General features: G+C 30.8%; 2 protein-coding genes across 5 annotated transcripts; both read left to right on the top strand.

Moving 5' to 3' along the window:
* The first annotated feature begins 3,988 nt into the window (after positions 1 to 3,988).
* LOC107909835 (probable arabinosyltransferase ARAD1) lies at positions 3,989 to 7,369 on the top strand. Its single transcript, XM_016837515.2, has 4 exons — positions 3,989 to 4,955; positions 5,914 to 6,210; positions 6,295 to 6,390; positions 6,592 to 7,369. Exons 1-4 carry the CDS (start codon positions 4,485 to 4,487, stop codon positions 7,015 to 7,017), a joined length of 1,290 nt encoding a protein of 429 aa, XP_016693004.2. The 5' UTR covers positions 3,989 to 4,484; the 3' UTR covers positions 7,018 to 7,369.
* An 8,288-nt stretch (positions 7,370 to 15,657) lies between these two features.
* LOC107909836 (ELMO domain-containing protein A) lies at positions 15,658 to 20,045 on the top strand. Of its 4 annotated transcripts, none has more exons than XM_016837517.2 (9): positions 15,658 to 16,330; positions 17,765 to 17,874; positions 18,269 to 18,337; positions 18,578 to 18,693; positions 18,774 to 18,828; positions 19,152 to 19,272; positions 19,427 to 19,474; positions 19,559 to 19,653; positions 19,765 to 20,045. In XM_016837517.2, exons 1-9 carry the CDS (start codon positions 16,231 to 16,233, stop codon positions 19,861 to 19,863), a joined length of 813 nt encoding a protein of 270 aa, XP_016693006.1. In that variant the 5' UTR covers positions 15,658 to 16,230; the 3' UTR covers positions 19,864 to 20,045. The 4 variants fall into 4 exon arrangements, with proteins under 4 accessions (XP_016693006.1, XP_016693005.1, XP_016693007.1 ...); XM_016837516.2 differs by having other exon boundaries at positions 15,944 to 16,330; positions 19,424 to 19,474; XM_016837518.2 differs by having other exon boundaries at positions 16,187 to 16,330; positions 18,250 to 18,337; positions 19,424 to 19,474.
* The last annotated feature ends 1,043 nt before the right edge of the window (positions 20,046 to 21,088 follow it).

The raw sequence follows: 21,088 nt of genomic DNA, 5'->3' as shown, positions 1-21,088 counted from the left end.
CTTAATCTAGCTAAATAGGGGACTAATTTGCAATATGGTTGAAAGTTTAGGGTTTTTCCATGAGATAATTTTTGTTGTTCTTGAGGTTTAATGGAAGAAAATGAATCTTTGTTGTTAATTAAACAACTTTTGTTAAGTGAGTTTTAATGAAATTACCAATTAAGGGTTAAATTGAGAAATGTGAAAATTGTATGTTAAATGTGTGAATTTGTGAAATGTATGGACTACTATGAGCATGTAGTAAATTCGGTTAGGCTTAAATGTGGATGAAATTGCATGAATTTCATTTTACAAGCCTAGGGACTAAATTGTAAAGAAGTTAAAAGTATTGGGGTAAAATGGTATTTTTACCATAACATTAATTTTGGATTGAATTGGATAAAAAAAAGATTAAATTAGTTAAATTTGATTACATAGATCAAGAAAAGCCACGTTCGGAATTAGATCGAGGAAAAGATAAAGTAATGGATTGATCGGTCAATTTTTTTCGTATTAATTCGAGGTAAGTTCGTATTTTTAATAAGCATTAAATTATACGTGTTTTAAATGCTTAATTAATATAATTGTGATTATACAACACCACAAAAATTCTTGACGAGGTATCAGCAATGTATGAATCTTGGTTGAACCTTAGGAATAGATAGGATACAAATGGCATGCCATTAGGGGTTACCGTGTTTTGGGTGCTAGTCTCGTACGTCCTACAGGTGGCTAAGTTTCTGGCTTATGTTGCGGTTACTTTACAGCTTGTGTGAGCAGCACCGTGTAGCTATGTCTTGATTAACAGCTTGTGTGAGCAAACCCAATGATGGCTCGAGAGTGAGCATTGATATGAGATATGAGATAGTGGTGGTTTTGACCACGTATTGGCACTTAGTGTGCGAGATACCTAAGTATCTGATAGTATTCCAAATGGTTCAACGGGCACAGTGATGATACGAAGTTCTGCGAGATTGATACAAACTAGTGGAGGTATTCATGTGAAATACAGAAAATAATTCATTTTGATATATTCATACATGGCTAACAAGATTGTGGATTATGTGTTAGGCTTTGGGCCAAATGGAGTTAATCCATGTCTTAATTTTGCTTGTATAAATCGTGGATGAATGGTAAGTTGTATTTCTAGTTATACGAACTTTCTAGTTATACGAACTTACTAAGCTTAATTGCTTACTCTGTTTATTTTTCTGTGTTTTATAGTGCTTTGGAAGCTCACTCGGTTTAGAAGTTATCAGAGATTGCGTCACATTATCAAATACTCATTTTGGTACTTTCAACTTTATATTTTGGGTAAATGGCATGTGTAGGTGTTTTGGCTAATGTAGCCTATATGTCTTGTTGTGTTTTGGCCATTTAATTTGGCTTGAAAATGGCATATGTTTGGTTATGTAAATATGTATGAATGACCTTATGGTATGTGGTGTATAGTTGCTATGTGAGTGCCTTGTTTGTGATTTGGTATTTTAGGTACCAAATGGTTGAAATTGAGATGTGGTATGCATGTTGAATTTAGGCACAATGTCTCATATATGAGTTTGACCATTTAGGTATATTTTGGAAGTGTGATTGGTATGTTTTAAAGGGGTCAATGGATGTGATTATGGATATCATGTTGTATGTGTGGATATTACATGTTATAAACTTGATATTGGTTGGTTTTGAATGCTTATTTATGCCATGGTTGTATGTGCATTGTTGAGCTTAGGTTGGTACCACATTGGGTGAGAAATATGGCTTGGAAAATGGCCTATTTTTGTCCATACGGGCAGAGGCACGGGCATGTGTCTTAGTAGTGTATGACACACGGCCGTGTGTCCCCTGATACTTCTTTAGAAATTAAGTCAGTAGCTTCACAAGGCCTAGCACACGGGCGTATGGCTCAAGTCTGTATACCCTCTAGTTTTCACATGGCCTAACACACGGCCTAGCACACGGGCGTGTGAGGCCATTTCGAAAGGTACACGGTTTGACACACGGGCGTGTGAGTTGGCCGTGTGACCCAAGTCAGTGAGTTACACAGTGTCGGACACGGGCTGGGACACTACCGTGTGTCCCTATTTCGAATGCCCACACGGCCTGAGACATGGGCGTGTCTCTTGGCCTTGTGAGATACATGGCCTGGCCACACGGGCGTGTGTCCCCTGTACTTTGGAAAATTTTAATGTTTTTCTAAAAATTCCTTGAGTACTCGGTTTAGTCTCGAACCACTTTTAATGTCTATTTGGGGCCTCGAGGGCTTGTATTAGGGACTATATGAATGAATTTGAATGATTTTTAATTTGAATGAGAAATGAATATCAAATGTATGATTGTTTGATTTTATAAGTTCGGTAATGCTTCATAACCCCGTTTCGATGTCGGATACAGGTTGGGGTGTTATAGTCAACCACATCAACAACATTAACAGTTTAAATAAAGTGAATAGTGATAGTGTTAAAAAAGTAAATCTTGATTTTTCATGAATTTAGAGATTAAATTGTAAAATGTTCAAAAATTAATAAGTGTGCTAAAATAGTGAAATAAAATATTTAAGTGAACTATTGTAAGAAAGTAAAATGCTTAATGATAGTGAATTGAAATATAAAGTGCTAAGTGATGTGAGTATATGTTATGTATGTATTTTTATGAATTGTGAATAAAGTGAATATGTGAAATAAAAATGTAGTGAATGTATTTATGTGATTCAAAGTGAATAAGTAATATTATACAAAGTGATATATGTGTGATATATCAAGTATGTTATATGAAAGTAATATGTGAATAAATGTCTTAGTGAACTCGTAGGAAATATGATATATGATAACGAAATGATTTTGGAGTTGAGAGAGGCTGAGGGTTTGGATGGGAACCAGGTTGGTGATGTGGGGTTTCGGAGGGGATTAGGAGAGGAGTATTGGGTTATGTGATGTGTTTACTAGAGTTCCCGTATATTTTTCTGGACTTCCTGTTATGAGTGTTTCATTATAGGTTGAGAGTTACTGTTTGGCATGGATCTTTGCAATGTATCGAAATTATTGAACTCCTTATAAAATTCACTAATGATTGCAAAAGTGATATGTGAAAGTAAAAGTGCTACAGTGATATATGTGTTTCAGTAATACATTTGAACTTATGTGTTAAATGAAATATGTGAATTAAGTGGTTATGTTATGTTTGTGATATGAAAAAAAGATTTTGATATGTGAATGTGAAAGTTGCTTAGTGGCTTTATGTGTTAGAGTAGAAACTATAAGTTATAAAGATAATTTAAATGATTTTATGTTTTGGAAATGAATTAATTTTTTTTTGTATATGAGTGAAAGAAATTGTGTGAATAAATATTATTAAAATTAATTAAATTATATATATATAAGGTAAAATTGAATTTATTTGAGTACTTACTAAGCTATTCACATAGCTTAACATGTTTGTAGGCGAAAGAAAGTAGATTTAAGGTACGTTGATTACTTCTTTATGAGGATTGTTACTTCAACTTAAATCACATCACTAATCCAAGCTACAAGACCAAATTATGCTTTGATATATATAGAAATTTTGGATTTTACAGATGACATGTACTTAAGTTTAGTAGTGTAAATCTAGGTTATAAATTTATGATAGAAATGTGTTATAAAGCAAGTGTATGAATGTGATTTCAAATTATGATTATATGCTTAAATGTAACATCTCTTACTCGAATCTGTTATCGGATCAGGTGAAGGGTGTTACATTAGATATCAAAGTGAACAAAAAATGCAAATACCAAAATGAAACTAATTTCCAAATTTAAAGCAAAAAGTTTACATTAATTTTCAGCCGTACAAATTTTCCACGCAACAGGTGTGAATCATGATCTTATTACCTAGAAGTAACAATAGTAACAGATATACCATGCAACATCCATGATTTTTATGTCCCGCCCATCGCAATATATATTTTTTTTTTGGTAATATAAGGAGGGCAAGGCACATTGTAGACATGGCTCACAATTGGAAGCTTGAGCTATTATTCAAAAATTACCCGTAATTAAGCTTGAGCTATTGTAGACATCCTTACATTTCTATCATAGCCAATGACCTAAGTACCATTATTACCTCGAAGCACTCCTCTAACTAAGGCACTCGTAGTATTTTTTTTTTATGAAGATATGTTCTTTAGATTACTCTCGTATGATATGACATATAATTTTATAGAAAATGAATTTGTTAAGTTGACAACTTTTTACTATAAATACTAATGTGTTGATGATTAGGTTAGGATCTTTAAATCGAAAAATTAAGAGGATTTAATTTTAAAAAATTTTAAATATAGGGATTAAATCTCTAATTTGGCCAAAGTACATGAACTGGTGAGATATTTTGACCAAAAAATTAAAATAACGGAACGGACAGTCAGTTAACTGACAAAAAAACAGTTAAAAGAATGTAAGCGAAAAAACAAAGGGAGATCTCTTTCTCGCTCGCTCGCTCGCTCTCGGTCTCGAACTCTTTTTTTTCAGAACAATGTACGGCAAAGCTGCAATTTGTTTGACATTGGCGATTACCTTCTTGATTTCATGTTCAATCTATCTCGGCACCGTTGATCTCAGATCATATTTCTTCCCTGTACAGTCGGCTCCACTCTCGCTCTGTGCAACCGGTCGTCCCCTTCGCGTTTACATGTACGATCTCCCTAGGAAATTCCACGTCGGCATGATGGGCCGTCGGTACTCCAAGGAATCGGGTCCAGTGACCATGGAGAATTTGCCTCCGTGGCCTGCGAGAGCAGGGGTAAGGAGGCAACACAGCGTGGAGTATTGGCTGATGGCGTCCCTGCTTTACGATGGCAGGGGCGGAGAAGAGAGGGAGGCGGTCAGGGTTTCGGATCCCGCGACTGCGGACGCCTTTTTTGTGCCCTTTTTCTCCTCGATGAGTGTTACTACGCACGGCCATAACATGACGGATGCTGCGACGGAAGGCGACCGCCGATTACAGGTTCTTAAAACCTTCATTGATCACTTTAAACTGTTTAACTTTTATCAATTACGGTTTGATGCGCTTTTGTGCTGTTGCCTTGTGTCTTTTTGCTGGAATTTTGTCTGGAAGCTTCTGGTTTTAAATAGGCATGCGATTAATTGGTTTACTGAGTTTGAGTAAAAGAAAAGAAACTAGATTTAGGGAGTTGGATTTGAGTTGTTTAAGTTTTGATCCTAAAAGTTCATAAAACAACACAATCGGTTAGTTTTTTTTCATAGTTCCAATTTGAAGCATTTCCCTCACTAATATTGAATTTCCAGCCTTCTAGTACTTTCCCTATGTATATAAGTTGAACTTCTTTAACCCATAGTCATCAGTCATTCGCTAAAATGGAACAAGGATGAGTTTGGCAATTGATTATACGAAAGTAAATGATGCTTTGCTGGTATTTTTGACTTCTTGAAGAATTAGCCCAATGGTTTAGTCATTAGGAACTAGCATAGCATTGTGGAATGATAAAAGGTTTGATATTTTGGAATTGATTAATGAAATATAGCTTTCAAACACGTATAAACTCTAGACATTGTAACTTGAGTTTGTCTTTTGGCCATGATGCATTCCATCCTTTGTTAATGGTTCCAATATCGATTATGATTGATGGTATGATTACTAGACAAAGCAGGATCTATTACATGCTTCTTGCGTTACCTCGAAGAGTTTACTGGTTTCTGTCAATCTTTGTTTAACATTTATATGCTGTCTTTTGCTATTTGCAAGCAAGTAGTAGACAAGAATTAGGACCTTACACAGGTTGTCGGATCCTCCTTACTTTGCTGAGGAGCTTCTCTAGTTTGCAGTTCATGGTTTGTGTTTTATCTGTACCATGCATTGCTAGTTTGCTACCATTAGGCGACATCTGAATTTGGTGGACGGAACATCTGTTAACTAGTGGAATGTACATTTCTTCTCATTTTAGGTTGAGTTACTGGAAATCTTGCGACAATCCAAGTACTATCAAAGGTCTGGAGGAAGAGACCATGTTATTCCCATGACACATCCAAATGCTTTCAGATTCCTTCGACAGCAGTTGAATGCCTCTATTCTTATTATTGTAGACTTTGGTCGATATCCCCGTACCATGGCAACTCTAAGCAAAGATGTGGTTTCCCCTTATGTACACGTTGTGAAATCCTTCACAGATGATGACCCTCTAGACCCATATGAAAACCGAACCACCCTTCTTTTCTTCCGGGGAAATACAGTCAGGAAAGATGTACGGTTTAAGACGCAAATAGTCCATTTGTAAAATTTCTGTGCAGTCTGAATATATTACTCATCAAGACGATTTCTGTTGCAGGAAGGCAAAATTCGAGTCAAACTTGCAAAGATATTGACCGGTAACAATGATGTTCGTTATGAAAAGAGTGTAGCAACTCCATCAAACATTAAAATGGTATTCTGCTTATCTAGTCCCTAGGAAGTATATTTTCAGAACTCCCAATCATCCTTTCAAACACATTAAAAATTTTAAAAAAAGTATTCTTTTCGAGATGCTGGAAAACTTTCGAGTCGATTTGTATTTTTCTAATAAATGTTTAATGTTATAACTATGCTCTGCTATACATCTTATTTCTTTTACCTTCTTGTGTTTTAGTCTACAAAGGGAATGCGGTTGTCGAAATTCTGTCTGCATCCTGCAGGGGACACTCCATCATCTTGCCGACTATTTGATGCGATTGTGAGCCATTGTGTACCTGTGGTAGTCAGTGACAAAATTGAGCTTCCCTTTGAGGACGAAATCGACTACACTAAATTCTCAATTTTCTTCTCTATGAAAGAGGCATTAGAACCGGGTTATTTGGTGAATCAGCTGCGCCAATTTCCAAAGGATAGATGGGTTGAAATGTGGAAGCGGCTTAAGCAGGTTTCCCATCATTATGAATTCCAGTACCCTCCGAAGGAGGAGGATGCAGTCTATATGATATGGAGACAGGTAAAGCACAAGCTTCCCGGTGCCCAACTTGCTGTACATAGAAATAGAAGGTTGAAAATTCCGGATTGGTGGCGGCGGAAGAAATGATTTCAGATTCTTGTTTTTATGATACTGCAAATCACAAATTTTTTTCCATCATTTTTGGTGTCATCTCCATGAGAGAAACATGCAAAGGCGCCAAGATGTCACAGGCCAACATCATGGACTAACTTCACCAAGCTCATGAATCAAAGTTTTACCAACTAATAATGTTATCCGTCTTAGAAAATAGGGAGAAATTATTTTAACATTTTTTTATTAAATAGGTGAATTCATGTTCTCCTACATTAATAATAATATTAGTGTCAATGTCAATTAAGACTCGTTAAACCTTATTTATTAACTTTTAAATGTTTGATGTTCATCTATTAATTGAAATGTCAACAGTTTTTTTTTGGAAGGCCTTCTTTGACTCGCGGCTATGGTTTTTTTATTTACATTATTAACAGAGTGTCTAACCTTTTATTTTATCTATATTATATAAAAATAATCAAAATTCAGTTTCAGTTTTTATAATACATTTAGATTTGAGATTTAATTTTTATGCTTTAAATTCTTTACATAATTTAGTATCTCAATGTTTATAATATAATTAGTTTGCCTAAATACTTTATTTTAATAAAAATGCTAAAGTAAAATTTAAGAATTGTTAACATTGTTAAATTTTTTTGTTAAATTCAAATAAATTACAATGTTATTGTAATACCCCCTACCCGTATTTGTCGCCGGAATAGGGTACGAGGCATTACCGGATTTTACCGAATTAATTTCTCGTTATTACGAGTTAAATACTATTCATTTACTGAAACATGTCATGACGTCCCTTAGATGGGCCTCCGAAGCCCAAAACATACATATGGACCAAACCGGGATTAAATCGAAACCATAAGAAATTTTTCACAAAATCCCAAAGTTTTTTTTTATTATGAACTCAATATAACCCCTTTTATAAATATCTAACCTTCCCTGCAATTTTAAACCAAGACCAATCCATTTCAACATATTTTCAAGATAGATTCAAACATATCCATAAGATAACCTCATCACATACCAAAACCAAGATTTGTTAGCCATACCAATGTCATCACATACCAAAACCAAGATTTGTTAGCCATACCAATGGCTAATTTTACATTCATTTCACATTAACATTTACTTTATTAGCTTATACATGCCATTGATTTCCAAAATAAAGTTTCTTTATATACCGAAATCTTGAGGTTGATAGTGTGATACGTCTCTGACCGAATCCGACCTCCGAGCTTTTAACACTACAAAACAGGAGAAAATGAAACAGGGTAAGCACTTTGTGCTTAGTAAGCTCATGTAACAAGAATTATACTTACCTAATATTTTCAATACAATGCAATAATCATTCATACATCCATTCAATGCATTATTCCCCTAACATGCACAAACTCAACATTCAAGTTAGTCCAATAATTTCCATGTATCAATAATATATACCATGATTGATGAGCTCATCAATACCATGATTTCCATACCCTTGTTATTTTTTCATATTCATCCCGTTGAATTTCTCGGAATTTCGATGGATTTTCAGGGGTACATTTTAGTGTACAAATCCGGGTCCGTCAATTCATATTCATGTGCGCACATTTTTATTTCAAAGAGCACACTCCTGCGAACCTCATCCTTGTAGCGGGATTACCAGTCCAGGCTAAATCCCCTGTAATATAAACTTATAGAATATTTCCGGAATTACCAGTCCAAGCTAAATCCCCTGCAATGGCAATTACTCTAATGAGCTTGGATCTGAATTACTAGTGCAGGCTAAATTCAGACCCTAATTGGGATTACCCGTCTGGACTAAATCCATTTTCCACATATTCTTCAGGAGCGCTATATCAGGATAGGATCACCCATCCGGGCTAGATCCTTTTTACCATCAATTCCTTTTCAGAAATCCATCGAATTTTCCTTTCATTCAATCGAGATTTATTTTCCCTTTTCATCAAGAATATCAATACTTCATCAATTATCATACAATAAATATCCAAACATATTCACATCAATAAAAATATATTTCAAGCATTTAAGAATATAATTCAAGTTACACGAACTTACCTCGATACTTGTTCGTATACGAAAATCTACTAATCTCAAACTTTTTCTTTTCCTCGATCTAGCTTCGTATTTGAATTTTTTGGTGCAAAAATTATGAAATACCAGCTTGAATAAACCCTTAAGACATTTTTGGCTTATGATAATGAAGAAAATATGAAGAGAATTCTAGATATTGTAATTTGGTCCCATTTTTATTTTAGTAAATTTTGTTATTTTCTCATTTTGCCCTTATTTCACCAATTCTCCTGATTTTTCTCAGCTTATGCCGCCCAAAATATCTCCTTTTGGGCTTATTTGCAATTTATGTTCCTCCTCATTTAACAATTGAGCTATTTAATTCTTCTAGTAACTTTTACACCTTTTTCAATTTAGTCCTTTTCACTTAATTAACTACCCAAACGTAAAAATTTTCTAACGAAATTTTAATACCATATTACTAACACTTCATAAATATTTATAAAAATATTTTCAACTCAGTTTTACGAGATCGAGGTCTCGATCCCTTGTTTTTACCCAATTTTCTTCAATAATTTCTTTTTTTTAACTAACCACTAAATTGGTAAAAAAAATTTCTATCTATATTTTCATATGATTTTCCTATCATATCAATATTCATGCAAAAATATTAAAATAAATTTCTCTTGAAATTAGATTTGTGGTTACGAAATCACTGTTCCGATAACCCTGAATTTAGACCATTACAACTATTTTCTATCACATAGTTACCAATCGAGTATTTTCATTTTAATTTTAATTTTAGAATGTCATACTAGTGAATTTAATAAAAGAACTTAAACATGTTAATGATTGGACCAAAATTTTTGAATTTGAAAAATAAATGGACAAAATTTTTGAAAATAAAAGTAAATTTCAAATATACCGAGAGAGTAAGAAAACTTGAAACATATTATAAACTTTAATTTTCAATTCTATAATTTAGTCAACAAAATAATTAACCCAACTCGAAGCACCAAAGCTTGAGCCCGAAACCAAGCTAATTATATTATATATATGTATATATATTATACAAGGCCTTAGACTCCAACTGATGTGGACCAACTAATTTTTGCCACGTGGATTATTCATATTTTAAGTTAATTAATATTTTTTAAAATTTTTTTATTAATTAAAAAATAATTTCATAAAAGTGTTAATGTTACAAAATAAAATGTAATAAGATTAACCATTCAAAAAATCCTTCATTTTTCTTAAAAATATTTATATTTACAAAATATATATTTTTAATATATGTCATAAATTCAAAATAAAAAATTAAATATTCAAAAATAAATTAAATTTTGTTATAAAAACCCAATAAATATCTAAATTTGAATTTAATGAGTAGGTTAAAATCTAATTCCTTGTACTATTATATTTGGAATTTAGTCCCCTGATTTCATTTTAAAGTGACGTTAACAATTGAATCTGAAATTTGAATTATAAAATATGAAATATGAAATATATAGGGATTAAATTCTAAATTTATAAAAATTACAATAACTTAAAAGTATGTTTTAACCTAATTATTAAAATGTCACCGTTGATCATTTTAATCAATATTAATTTTTCTTTAAGAAAAATACTAACTCATATAAAATGGAACAAATAAAAATGTATTAAAATGATTTTACAAACTTAAAAACACATTAAAACATTTTTTTTAAGAAAATGATAAAATACTTTTACTTTAAGAATTTAAAAATTCTATTAATATAATAGAATTTTAATCTAATAAAAAATGTTTAAAATTTAAAATAATATAAATATAATTTAAAAGCTTTGACTTTATTAATAGCATATATATTTAAAAAAATGTTAAAATTGCTCAAAGTCTTTGTATTTTTCGTACATTTAGAATTTAGTCCTTTTACTTTTATGTTAAAAAAAATTATGCTAATTTTATTTTATTATAATAAGGATTATTTATAGGATTGAGTTTCAAAAAAAAAACTTTTTTAAAATATCTAAAACATTTATTATAAATAGAATTCATAAATAACAAATTAATAAATTTCTTTTTGATTCAAATGCAGTCTGATCAAGCTTTTGTTGAGCTAGCAGAGGGACCAATTAGATATATACAATTAGGCTCTAATAATTGCAATTATGTTTAGAAGCGTCGTTCCGATAATTCATAATTTACTTAATCATGAAGTCAGTTTATAAGAAGTACTGTGATTGAAAACTCCTTATTGTATACTCTTTACGAAAGCAATTCATATCCAACTGCTTTGTCTAATGACCTCGTCAGGTGTGTGTTACCCTCATATGATATCATTGATTCCTTTGAGTTAAATCCGTTCCTTCAATACAATTTTATTTTATCTCATTGTCACCACTGTGTCTGATATTATCAAACTTTAATATTATTTCAATATTATTTTAAATCAATATTTATCTGACCTTTATTTTTTTATTTACTAATATTTCTAAATTTTTTTAAATAACTTAAGTTCTCATAAATGCAATATAACCTTATGAAATTATTTATTTTGATATTACATAACTAATATTATTTTTATATTTTTGAGAATCCACCCCTCATTTTATAACAACCCCCAAAGTAAGATAATTGTCATTTGATGTTAATATTTATTTAGTTATTATAAAAATATCAAATTATTTATTAAATATATATTGTTTGATGTTAAATTTTATTTTGTATTATTAGTTTAATTAAAATGGTTATGCCTTCAATTTTTAATGCATTAAAATAAACAAATGAATGAGTGAATCTAAAAATATATATATATATATATATATATATATTGAAAATATTAGTCCTTCATATCATATCAGTTGGGAGGCAAAGACTTTGTATAATATATATGATTAGTAAAATAATGTTTACAAATGCTATATTCAATAATATTATTTTAGCTACTTTTTTTAAATACTATTCGTAATTACTTAATTTACGATACGTGTCATAATTATCTATTAAATTTATTTTTTTATTAATAAATTATGGTTTTCATCTCTTTATTTTTTTTTATATCCAAATAATTTTTCTTGTGGACACCACAACTTAAACATGTGTTAACAAATGTGTAAATATATTTTAAAAAATAACTTAAACATGTTGAACACAACATATATTTCCTAATAATATTTAATATACTGTCAATAAACCACAAATAAGAGTAGGAGATTAATAAGATTCTATAAGGACTAAAAAAATAAATATTAACCATTGTTTAAGATTGTTTGTAGAATAAAAAAATAAATTGTCAGTGTTGTAAATATTAACCATTAATGAAATATTAAAAAAAAATCATATTATTAGTCGATTGAGTCTTAGCTCAGTTAGTATCGACATTGTTGTCAGTGTAAAAAGATGTAGGTTGAGTGCGTTGAAATACACTATCTTTCTACAGACAATAGATAATTTTCAACATTGCATCAAATATATATATTAAAAAATATTGGCGTGCAAATATACTAAACATGTATTAAAACAAGTTCAACGTTGGCGTGCAATTAGGTGCATCAAATAATACAATTGCCGTGCAAATTACTTTACATATATTTTTACTGTGTATATTTTCTTTTTATAAATTAAAACATATATTTATTACACATATAATATGTTCATTATTGAATTTAAATAAATTATTTAGTTGCATTGCACGAGTTGATGATATGATATGTTTATTGAAATATTACAGATATTATAATTTTTAATAGATAAATAGATAGATATATAAATTCGTGCATGGGTTAAAAATTTTAAAACTATATTTTAATGGTAAATATATTAACCCGTGCAATTGAATATAAATGATTAAAACAGTTTTTTTTTTAATTATGATTTTTGATGAAAAAGCATGTTTTAAAAAGCTTAAATAGTAACATTATTATATTTTTAGATGACCTCCCTGTTTTTATTAAATAGCTACCAAATAAAGTTTAAAAATATTTTTTAATCCATGTTTACAACATCCAAATCAACTTTTTATCATAAAATATAATTTTATGTGGAGAACTTTGAATTATTTATAAAGAATTTAAAATAAAAAAAAATACAAACAAAAGAATGGGTAGCCTTGCCGATGATGCAACCGCTTCAAAGCATGATCAACAATATTATTAAAAAAAAAAAAACCATTTCACGAGTTATCAGTGCAAGTGCTTCAAAGCCTAATTGAAAAAAAAATAAAAAAATAAAGAAAGAAAAACTTCAACGCTTATGCTTTACAAATTTATTTTTAATTACATCCATGTAAACAAACTGTTTTAATTAAATTACATCTTCAGCCCCTTAATACTAAAGTAATTGTAACAACTTCACCATTGCATTTTTAGTATTAATTTTTTAATTGGTAGTATTTATTATTTATTTCCAAATATTTTCTAATTTAAAAAATAATAATTTTATAAAACTAAAATTTTCCAATAATTTGTATACAGTTTTTATTGAACACATTTAAATTAAATTAAATTTTATTTTAATTTAATATAATATAATATAATTTATAAATACAATTAATTCGTGGAAATATAAATTAATTTTATAATAGAAGAGAGATTGGTTTTTAACGTACATGGGAAAAGGAATCGTCACGCGTCATGTGAAAAATCATTCACAGGCTTTACTCACTACTGTTTTTGACTAACAAAATACCCAAAGCAATCCTTGCATTCAAGGCAGGAACTAAAATTTCTTTATGAAATTACATTTAAACTTTTATATATTTTGTAATATTATATAATGTATTTGTATATATTAAATTTAAATTTAAATTTAAATTTAAATTTTACATTCTGCTAAATTTATTATTTATATAGCATAATTTTTTTTAAAAAATATTATGTGTATTAGGTAAAAAAAAGTTAAATTATTTTTACTTAAATTAAAAAAAAACACACTTGAGAAAAGGGTTTCTTATTTTTCCCAAAAAAAATATATTTTTTTAAAATCTAGGTGAAAATAATTTAAATTTGTTTGTTTGTTTTTTAATCTAACAAAATGCTATATCAACAATTTATATATGACTTAACAGAAAATTGTGCCGCATAGATAACATTTTTAGTGAACTGTAAAAATTGAAACAAAATTAAGGTTTGATGAATACAAATACACCAAATTAAAAATTATGTATAACATTGTAAATTGTGTCAAATTTTATGTATAACTTTAGTATTTATCCATAACTAAAAACTATTATGCTATAAAAGAAATTACACAAACATAATATAGATTAAAAATTTTACCACACGCGTATGTATGCATGTGGAAACTATATACTTAGAGCACATATATTAGTTTAAAAATAGCGTACAATAAATAACAAAATGTATCGTTTGAAACTAATTAATAATAGTACATAAAATATATACAATATTAAAATAAAAAATAGATCAAATAAAATAAAATAAAATTTAAACACGTAAATACATCATATTAAAAATACTACATGTACTACAATTGTTTTATCATAATGTTGTCATCAATCTTGAGTTGATATCAGCTTATGATACCAACTCAATCAACAACATTATCAATACTAAAAATTCTATTAGAGGCATATGCGTGTGGAAATTTATACATTTAAAACGCAAATGTAAATCAAGTACACATAATACAATTAAAATGTAAATATTATATTAAAATAAAACTTTGGTTTAGTGGTAAAATTAATATTTTATTTATGTAAATAGCATGAGTTTAAATCGAACTACATTAAAATTTCTAATTGTTTTTTAAGTAACCCTCGAATAATATAACTAATCTTAATTACATAAGGACAATTATAGTATAGATATACAATTGATAGAGATAATAAGATATGCATAATACAATTAAAATGTAAATATTATATTAAAATAAAGTTTTGATTTAGCGAGAAAGTTAATATTTTATTGATGTAAACAATATGAATTCAAATTCAATCACATGAAAATTCTTTATGATTTTTTTAAAATAAAAAAATTAACCTACCCTCAAATAATTTAACTTATTTTAATTACGTAATTTTACTAATCGAATTAGTGATACCAACTCAATCATGAGTTAATTATAGTATAGAAAATGGAAAAAAAATAATCATGAAATGTGCTAAAATTCATAGTCGAGAAACTTTTTGGTTTTACCGAGCAGCAATTGCGTCCCATGTCATTAATAAAAGCAGTTTATGCGTATAATAACTTGTGAAGTTCGTTAAGTTTCATTTTTGTTTCTCATTTCATTTGAAAGAAATTAATAATTAGTTAAACAACAAAATCATCATCCAAATATTTAACTAAGATGATGGATACCTAAAACTAAAAAATGACCCACTTTCTTTAATTGATTACTGAATTAGCGAGTTTAATGTGAAGAAGCAGGCAAATCCCGACATTGACATTGTTCTGTAGCAGTAGCCAAGTGAGGCGAGGCGTAGGGCACAGCGTGGGTGACATCATGATTCGTGTTGGTGTATTGCCCTGCACCCTCTAAAAGGCTCAAAAGAAAAACAACACCACCAAAGCCAAACCTTCCTTTCATTTGATTTGCCTTTTGCTTAATATCAGCCATATAAAGCCACGTGGCAGTTATATCAAATCGCAAATTCAGAGCACCCATCAATAAAAGACATCACACTGCAAGTTAATTGAGCTTCCAAATACATGAAGCTGCAATAACTTTCATGATTAGTCCCACTTCACAGACTCACGCGTTACATCTACTCCCTTCCACCTTCAGTACTCCAATGATTAGATGGGTGATAGTCAATCTCTGAAAGGAGAGTGGGACTTGAGTTTTTTTATTGTTGAAAAAGCTTCGCCGACTTATATCAGAGCATGGTCGGGAGTCTTTTGTAGGAGGGCCTGCCATGTGGATTCTAATATGCCGCTTTTGACTTCTTGCCTTCATCAAGCGATACAGACAACAACTCTATAGATAAGAGTTAAAAACTTCAAAAAGAGATACTCTTTTATCTTTCTAAAACTCTACTTTACCCTTATCTTTATTATCAATTAATATTATATATTGTTTATTTTTCTTAACAGCTAATGATGAAAAAATCAGGGTAGTTTTGACTTTTTCTTATTTATCCCACTACCTCACTCACTCGCATAAGAATCCTGAGGCCAACAGCAACAGCAACACCTTTCTCTTTCTCTCTCGTTCTTTTCTGTATAATAATAAGATTGAGAAGCCGATTAAAAGACGTTTTGTGAGATTAGAGAATGAGTAGTGTAGTTAGGAATCAAGGAAGCTGCGTTGCCATCCGCTCTCTCTCTCCTTCCTCTTCCATTAACCGTTGCTCTCACGCCTCTGCTTCTTCAGGTATGTCTCCCTCGATCTCTGTAATTCCATGCTCTTTTCTTTTTTGTAAATTCAAATTATATATATGTTTGCACCGATTTTTACTTCCTTATTGTTCGCACCAATTGTGTAGATTATATAGTTGTCGATTTGCTTTAACTCTGTATAATCCGTTTCTTTCTTCTTCTTTTACAATAGAAAAATAATAGAGAAAAAACGACGTTTATGAATCGTTTTTCAGTGGGGGAGATGAGATGAGCGCTACAATACTAACGAATCTGTTGTTTCTAATGGCGGACGATTCATTTCCTCCACTCAGAAGCTGGAAATGTTAAAACTCAATTTAATTTGAAAGTCCAGATTTAAAAAAAAAAAAAACTCCTGATTAATCTCCATTTGCCGTGCGAGAAATGGGATCGATTTCAGGGGAATCATGCCGGATTTGTCGCAATTTAGGGTTTCTGTAGTGGTCCAGCCCAATCATCATCCGTCAGTGGCCCATGATTAGCCTGGGTTCGTCCTTATCAAACACACAATAATATGTCACTCGCACATGAACATAGCCCACCCTTAAACCTAAATATTAGACCACGTAAATAAACAACAATATAATAATACATAATGATTAGTGTTGACGAATATCATCTTCTTGATGTGTGTACATTAGATAATTGCATTTTAAGATTTTGCGTATTCACAAGATAAACTACTTTTTATGTACCTGATTTTGGTATGACGCTGACCGTTTGATGTTTAAGTTTGATTTACTTTTTTGATATACTATCTATGATTAAAGAGTCTCATCTTTCATTAACCCCCCTCAACTTCTTTTTTTCTATATTTGCTTAAAAGTTACAATATTCACTTTCGGTTGACGATTCTCTGACGCGTTCTCTTAGCGCGTGTTATTCAGATTCCGACCACTTCGGATCAAGTTACTCGGATTTGGGGAACAGTGGTGTCCGAGTGGTCGGGGAATTTGTCCACACTCAACATTAAAACAGCTCACGCGCGTGTTCAAATTCTAAGAGACCCCCATTGCGTTTTTTTTTGTTGTTGAATTTCTCGGGTTAACGAGCTTAAATACGCAATAGTATTTGGCTTGTCGTATAGAGTATGTCTAGGAGCGCGTGCACGAGAAACTCGTCTCCCCTGTGAACGTGTTCGTTAGTGGCGGTATCCACTAGACCAGTCATCTGATGGTGGTCCCCACCACTTTCATACGAGTGCCACGGAGAACTAAGAACTGCTATATCGACTCCAATGAACTCGTTCAAGTCCAGAATTCATGGACTATTTTTCCTTTTCCTGGATGCAGCAAAATCACCTGAAAGGCTAAATTTTTTTCTTATATATATGTTTTTTGTTTGTGGGTTTGAAGTTGTGATTGTAATAGAATTTGAATGGAAAATGTTAAAAAAGAACGAGGTGGAATGATTGTATCAATGCATGCAGATGGTGCAACGTGTGGAAGGCCAGCTTGGATTGGTAAGCGCCTAACTTGTGTTTGTTTCAAGCGAAAGGGAGTTTATGAAGGGATCTACTTTAACATCACACCCAAACAGGCAAGTACCATGATAATTTTTACTCATCACCTATTTTATCCCGACATTTTTTTTAAAGAACCTCTGCGTTTGCAACATATTCGAATATGAGTATAGATCCAGACTACGATTTTAAATTCTTCATATAACGTACCTTAGATGGTTACATTCACCTCTGAGTTTGGGTAACATAGTTCATGCTAATCTAGAACAAAAAAATAAGTTTCAAAGGCTACGTTGCCATTTTTTCTTTCTTTTCTGTTAGGTTCAATACCGTAGAACTGAATACATTACATGTTTAAACCGATTGAGAAAGAATGCAATATCTATACATGTATTATATTAAGCTAATTTTTCCTTTTTTCCTAATTTATGTAAATTCCTTGTATTTGATAGTTTCGTTAGCAAATTGCAGGAGGAAAGGTTGAATAGGTTGAGGCACCGTATGAAGGTGTACTTCGATGGTTCCAGGCCTGATCACCAGGTCTGATTTTTCACTTTTTTTCCGTTTCTTTTTCAGAAATTTGATCTTTAATTCTGAAGGTGCTTTACTTAATACTTTAATGTATGAGGACACCAACTTGAATCAGAGGGACCTATATTTTATATCTACTGAGAACAATTGGATCTCCATATCCATTAATTATACCTAAAGACAACGTAATCTAAATTATCAGCTTCTTGCCCTTTTGTTTCAGCCAACTTACAATTTTCAATGCAACAGGAAGCTCTAAGAGCACTATGGTCTGCTACATACGCTGGAAAGGAACTCCATGGCTTGATATCCGATCAGTGGAAAGAAATGGGATGGCAGGGAAGGGATCCATCTACTGATTTCAGGTTGGCTTTTGTACCTAACTGCTTTGTTTTGGCAAATTATTTCTTTTTTATTTTCTAACTTGTTTTCTTGCTCAAAACAGAGGTGCTGGATTCATTTCATTGGAGAACCTGTTATTTTTTGCCAAGACATTCTCGGTAAGCATTTCATTCTAGTGAAGCATTGTTGATTAAGTTGTATTTCTTTTTTTCAAGTCATTTGCACTTACCTCTGTTTATGATGATAAACAAATCACCTACATTGTTCCGACTTTTCATTTCTTTTTTTCTTTTCAAGTATCCGTATGCAATCTGTTGTATATTCAAACTTAGAGAACTGAGCATACCCTTGTTGGAAACATACTCATATTTGGCTCTCACATCCAAATATATATAGTTTAGGAGCCTCGGCTGCCTAGTAAATTACCATCAGCAATGTAATGCATTTGTTCAATCTGAGACTTTCAGACTTGTTATTGCAGACATCATTTCAATGTTTATTAAAAAAGCAAGGAGGAAATCGATCTACATGGGAGTATCCGTTTGCTGTTGCTGGCGTAAATATCACATTCATGATCATGCAAATGCTTGACCTTGATGCCTGTAAGTGGATAATGAAAATACCTTAACTATGTTATTTTCAACCATAAAGTAATTCAAGTTGTAAAGGATAATATTTTAATTTGATTCCTCATTCATTAGCCCGATTATATTGTTAATGCTAACTTACTAATGTCAAATTACCGGGAATTAGCAGTGAAACCTAGGACATTTATCCGATCAGTTTTCTTACAGATGTTATCAGGTAAGAGCCTGCAACTGATGTTAGTAAAACAACAAAGCAATGGGATTTACCAATTGAATGGATTTTGTGTTTGGTTTGCAACAGAAAATGAATGGGCATTCGACTTGCTATACTGCGTGGCATTCGTGGTAATGGACAAGCAATGGCTGGAGAAAAATGCCACGTACATGGAGTTCAATGTAAGAAAGAAGCTCAACATCCTTAATTTTCCCAATAATAAAAGATCAATCATTGAGCAATATAAATTGTGTTGCATGTGTAATTATTATTATTTATTATTATGATTTCAGGAAGTATTGAAATCGACAAGGACTCAGCTGGAAAGAGAACTTCTAATGGATGATGTGTTGCGGATTGAAGACATGCCTTCTTTTACCCTTCTCTGTTAGCCAACTTAACCAACTCTATTATTATTATTATTAGTGAAAGAGGAGCCCCCAAAATTACTAGCTTAGGTTCAGCCCCATTAGGTGTATTTTTTAACCTTTTCAATGTTGCGCTCTGTCTTCTGTCCTACTTTCTTTTTTCTTTTTGGTAAATTAATTGAAAAGCTCGTCATTGTTCTCTTTAATGAATTTTAGCACGTGTCATATAATATAATATTTTATTGATATATTGAAATTTTCATAAATAAAATTTAATAATTATTATATGAATAATAAAAATATATGATTGTCATATCTACTCCAAACCAATGTTAGATTCAAAAATTATATGAGGTGAGTGGGAAGAAAGAAGGAATCAAGTTGTTGTTTACTCTCTTTTAAGTTTATGGCTGCATTTCAATATTTATTTATTTATTTTATATAGTAAAGAAATAAACAGCTGAAACATTACGGTGCCACTGCCCACAAAATTAGAAGCAATCCAAGCACCTTAGTAGGCGGTGAAGGATAAATATACTATCCTATCGGGCGCCCTTTCGAAGTGGAAGCCGTTGCAATTCCATTCTTAAAAAGTAAAATGAATCTTTCGTACTTATATGGAAGACATTAGTTGAATTACGAAAATACTTCAAAACTATTTTATTTTATAATAAAGTGAAAAATATTATTATACATACTTATGTAATAATTTTTTTTAAAAAAAACTGATATAATAATTAAATATAAGTTTGGTTTAAATGATAAAATTGATACGTTAATAATTATAATGTTTTGGATTCAAAGTAAAAAGATAATTTTACATGAAAAGATAATTTTTCTCAAAATAATATGTAAAAATGAGCTGTTTTTAGGATTGAATTGAGATTTGGTTGATGGTAATATTAATTCAGTCAAAATTTTAAATATAAGGGTAAATTACATAGATAGTCACTCAACTATAAAATTTTTTTATTTTAGCCACCCAAAATAAAAATGTTTGTCTTGTAATTTAAGTACTCACATTTCATAGTTCGCTCATTTTGTTCACTCCTGTTAAAATCACAAACAACAAGCTGATGTGCAGTTAAAAAATTGATATAATAAATTTAACCCTCAACCTTTACATTTATATCAATTTAATTGTAATTTTAAAAAATTAACCTTCAAAATTTACAAATGAACTCAATTTGATCCTAATTTTAAAAAATTCAAAGAAATATAAAAATAATATAAATAATTTCAAAAAATA

This window comes from Gossypium hirsutum, chromosome D02 (genome assembly GCF_007990345.1).
Source record: "Gossypium hirsutum isolate 1008001.06 chromosome D02, Gossypium_hirsutum_v2.1, whole genome shotgun sequence".
In the NCBI taxonomy this organism is placed as follows: Eukaryota; Viridiplantae; Streptophyta; class Magnoliopsida; order Malvales; family Malvaceae; genus Gossypium; species Gossypium hirsutum.
The sequence above is the reverse complement of the archived record's forward strand: the minus strand, read 5'-3'. Positions and strand labels throughout refer to the sequence as shown.

Coding starts and splice junctions, on each gene's coding strand:
- LOC107909835 (XM_016837515.2), top strand. CDS start 4,485: ATGTACGGCAAAGCTGCAATTTGTTTGACATTGGCGATTACCTTCTTG. Junction 4,956..5,913: donor AAGGCGACCGCCGATTACAG/GTTCTTAAAACC, acceptor TTCTCATTTTAG/GTTGAGTTACTGGAAATCTT. Junction 6,211..6,294: donor GAAATACAGTCAGGAAAGAT/GTACGGTTTAAG, acceptor TTTCTGTTGCAG/GAAGGCAAAATTCGAGTCAA.
- LOC107909836 (XM_016837516.2), top strand. CDS start 16,231: ATGAGTAGTGTAGTTAGGAATCAAGGAAGCTGCGTTGCCATCCGCTCT. Junction 16,331..17,764: donor TCACGCCTCTGCTTCTTCAG/GTATGTCTCCCT, acceptor CAATGCATGCAG/ATGGTGCAACGTGTGGAAGG. Junction 19,475..19,558: donor TTTCTTACAGATGTTATCAG/GTAAGAGCCTGC, acceptor GGTTTGCAACAG/AAAATGAATGGGCATTCGAC.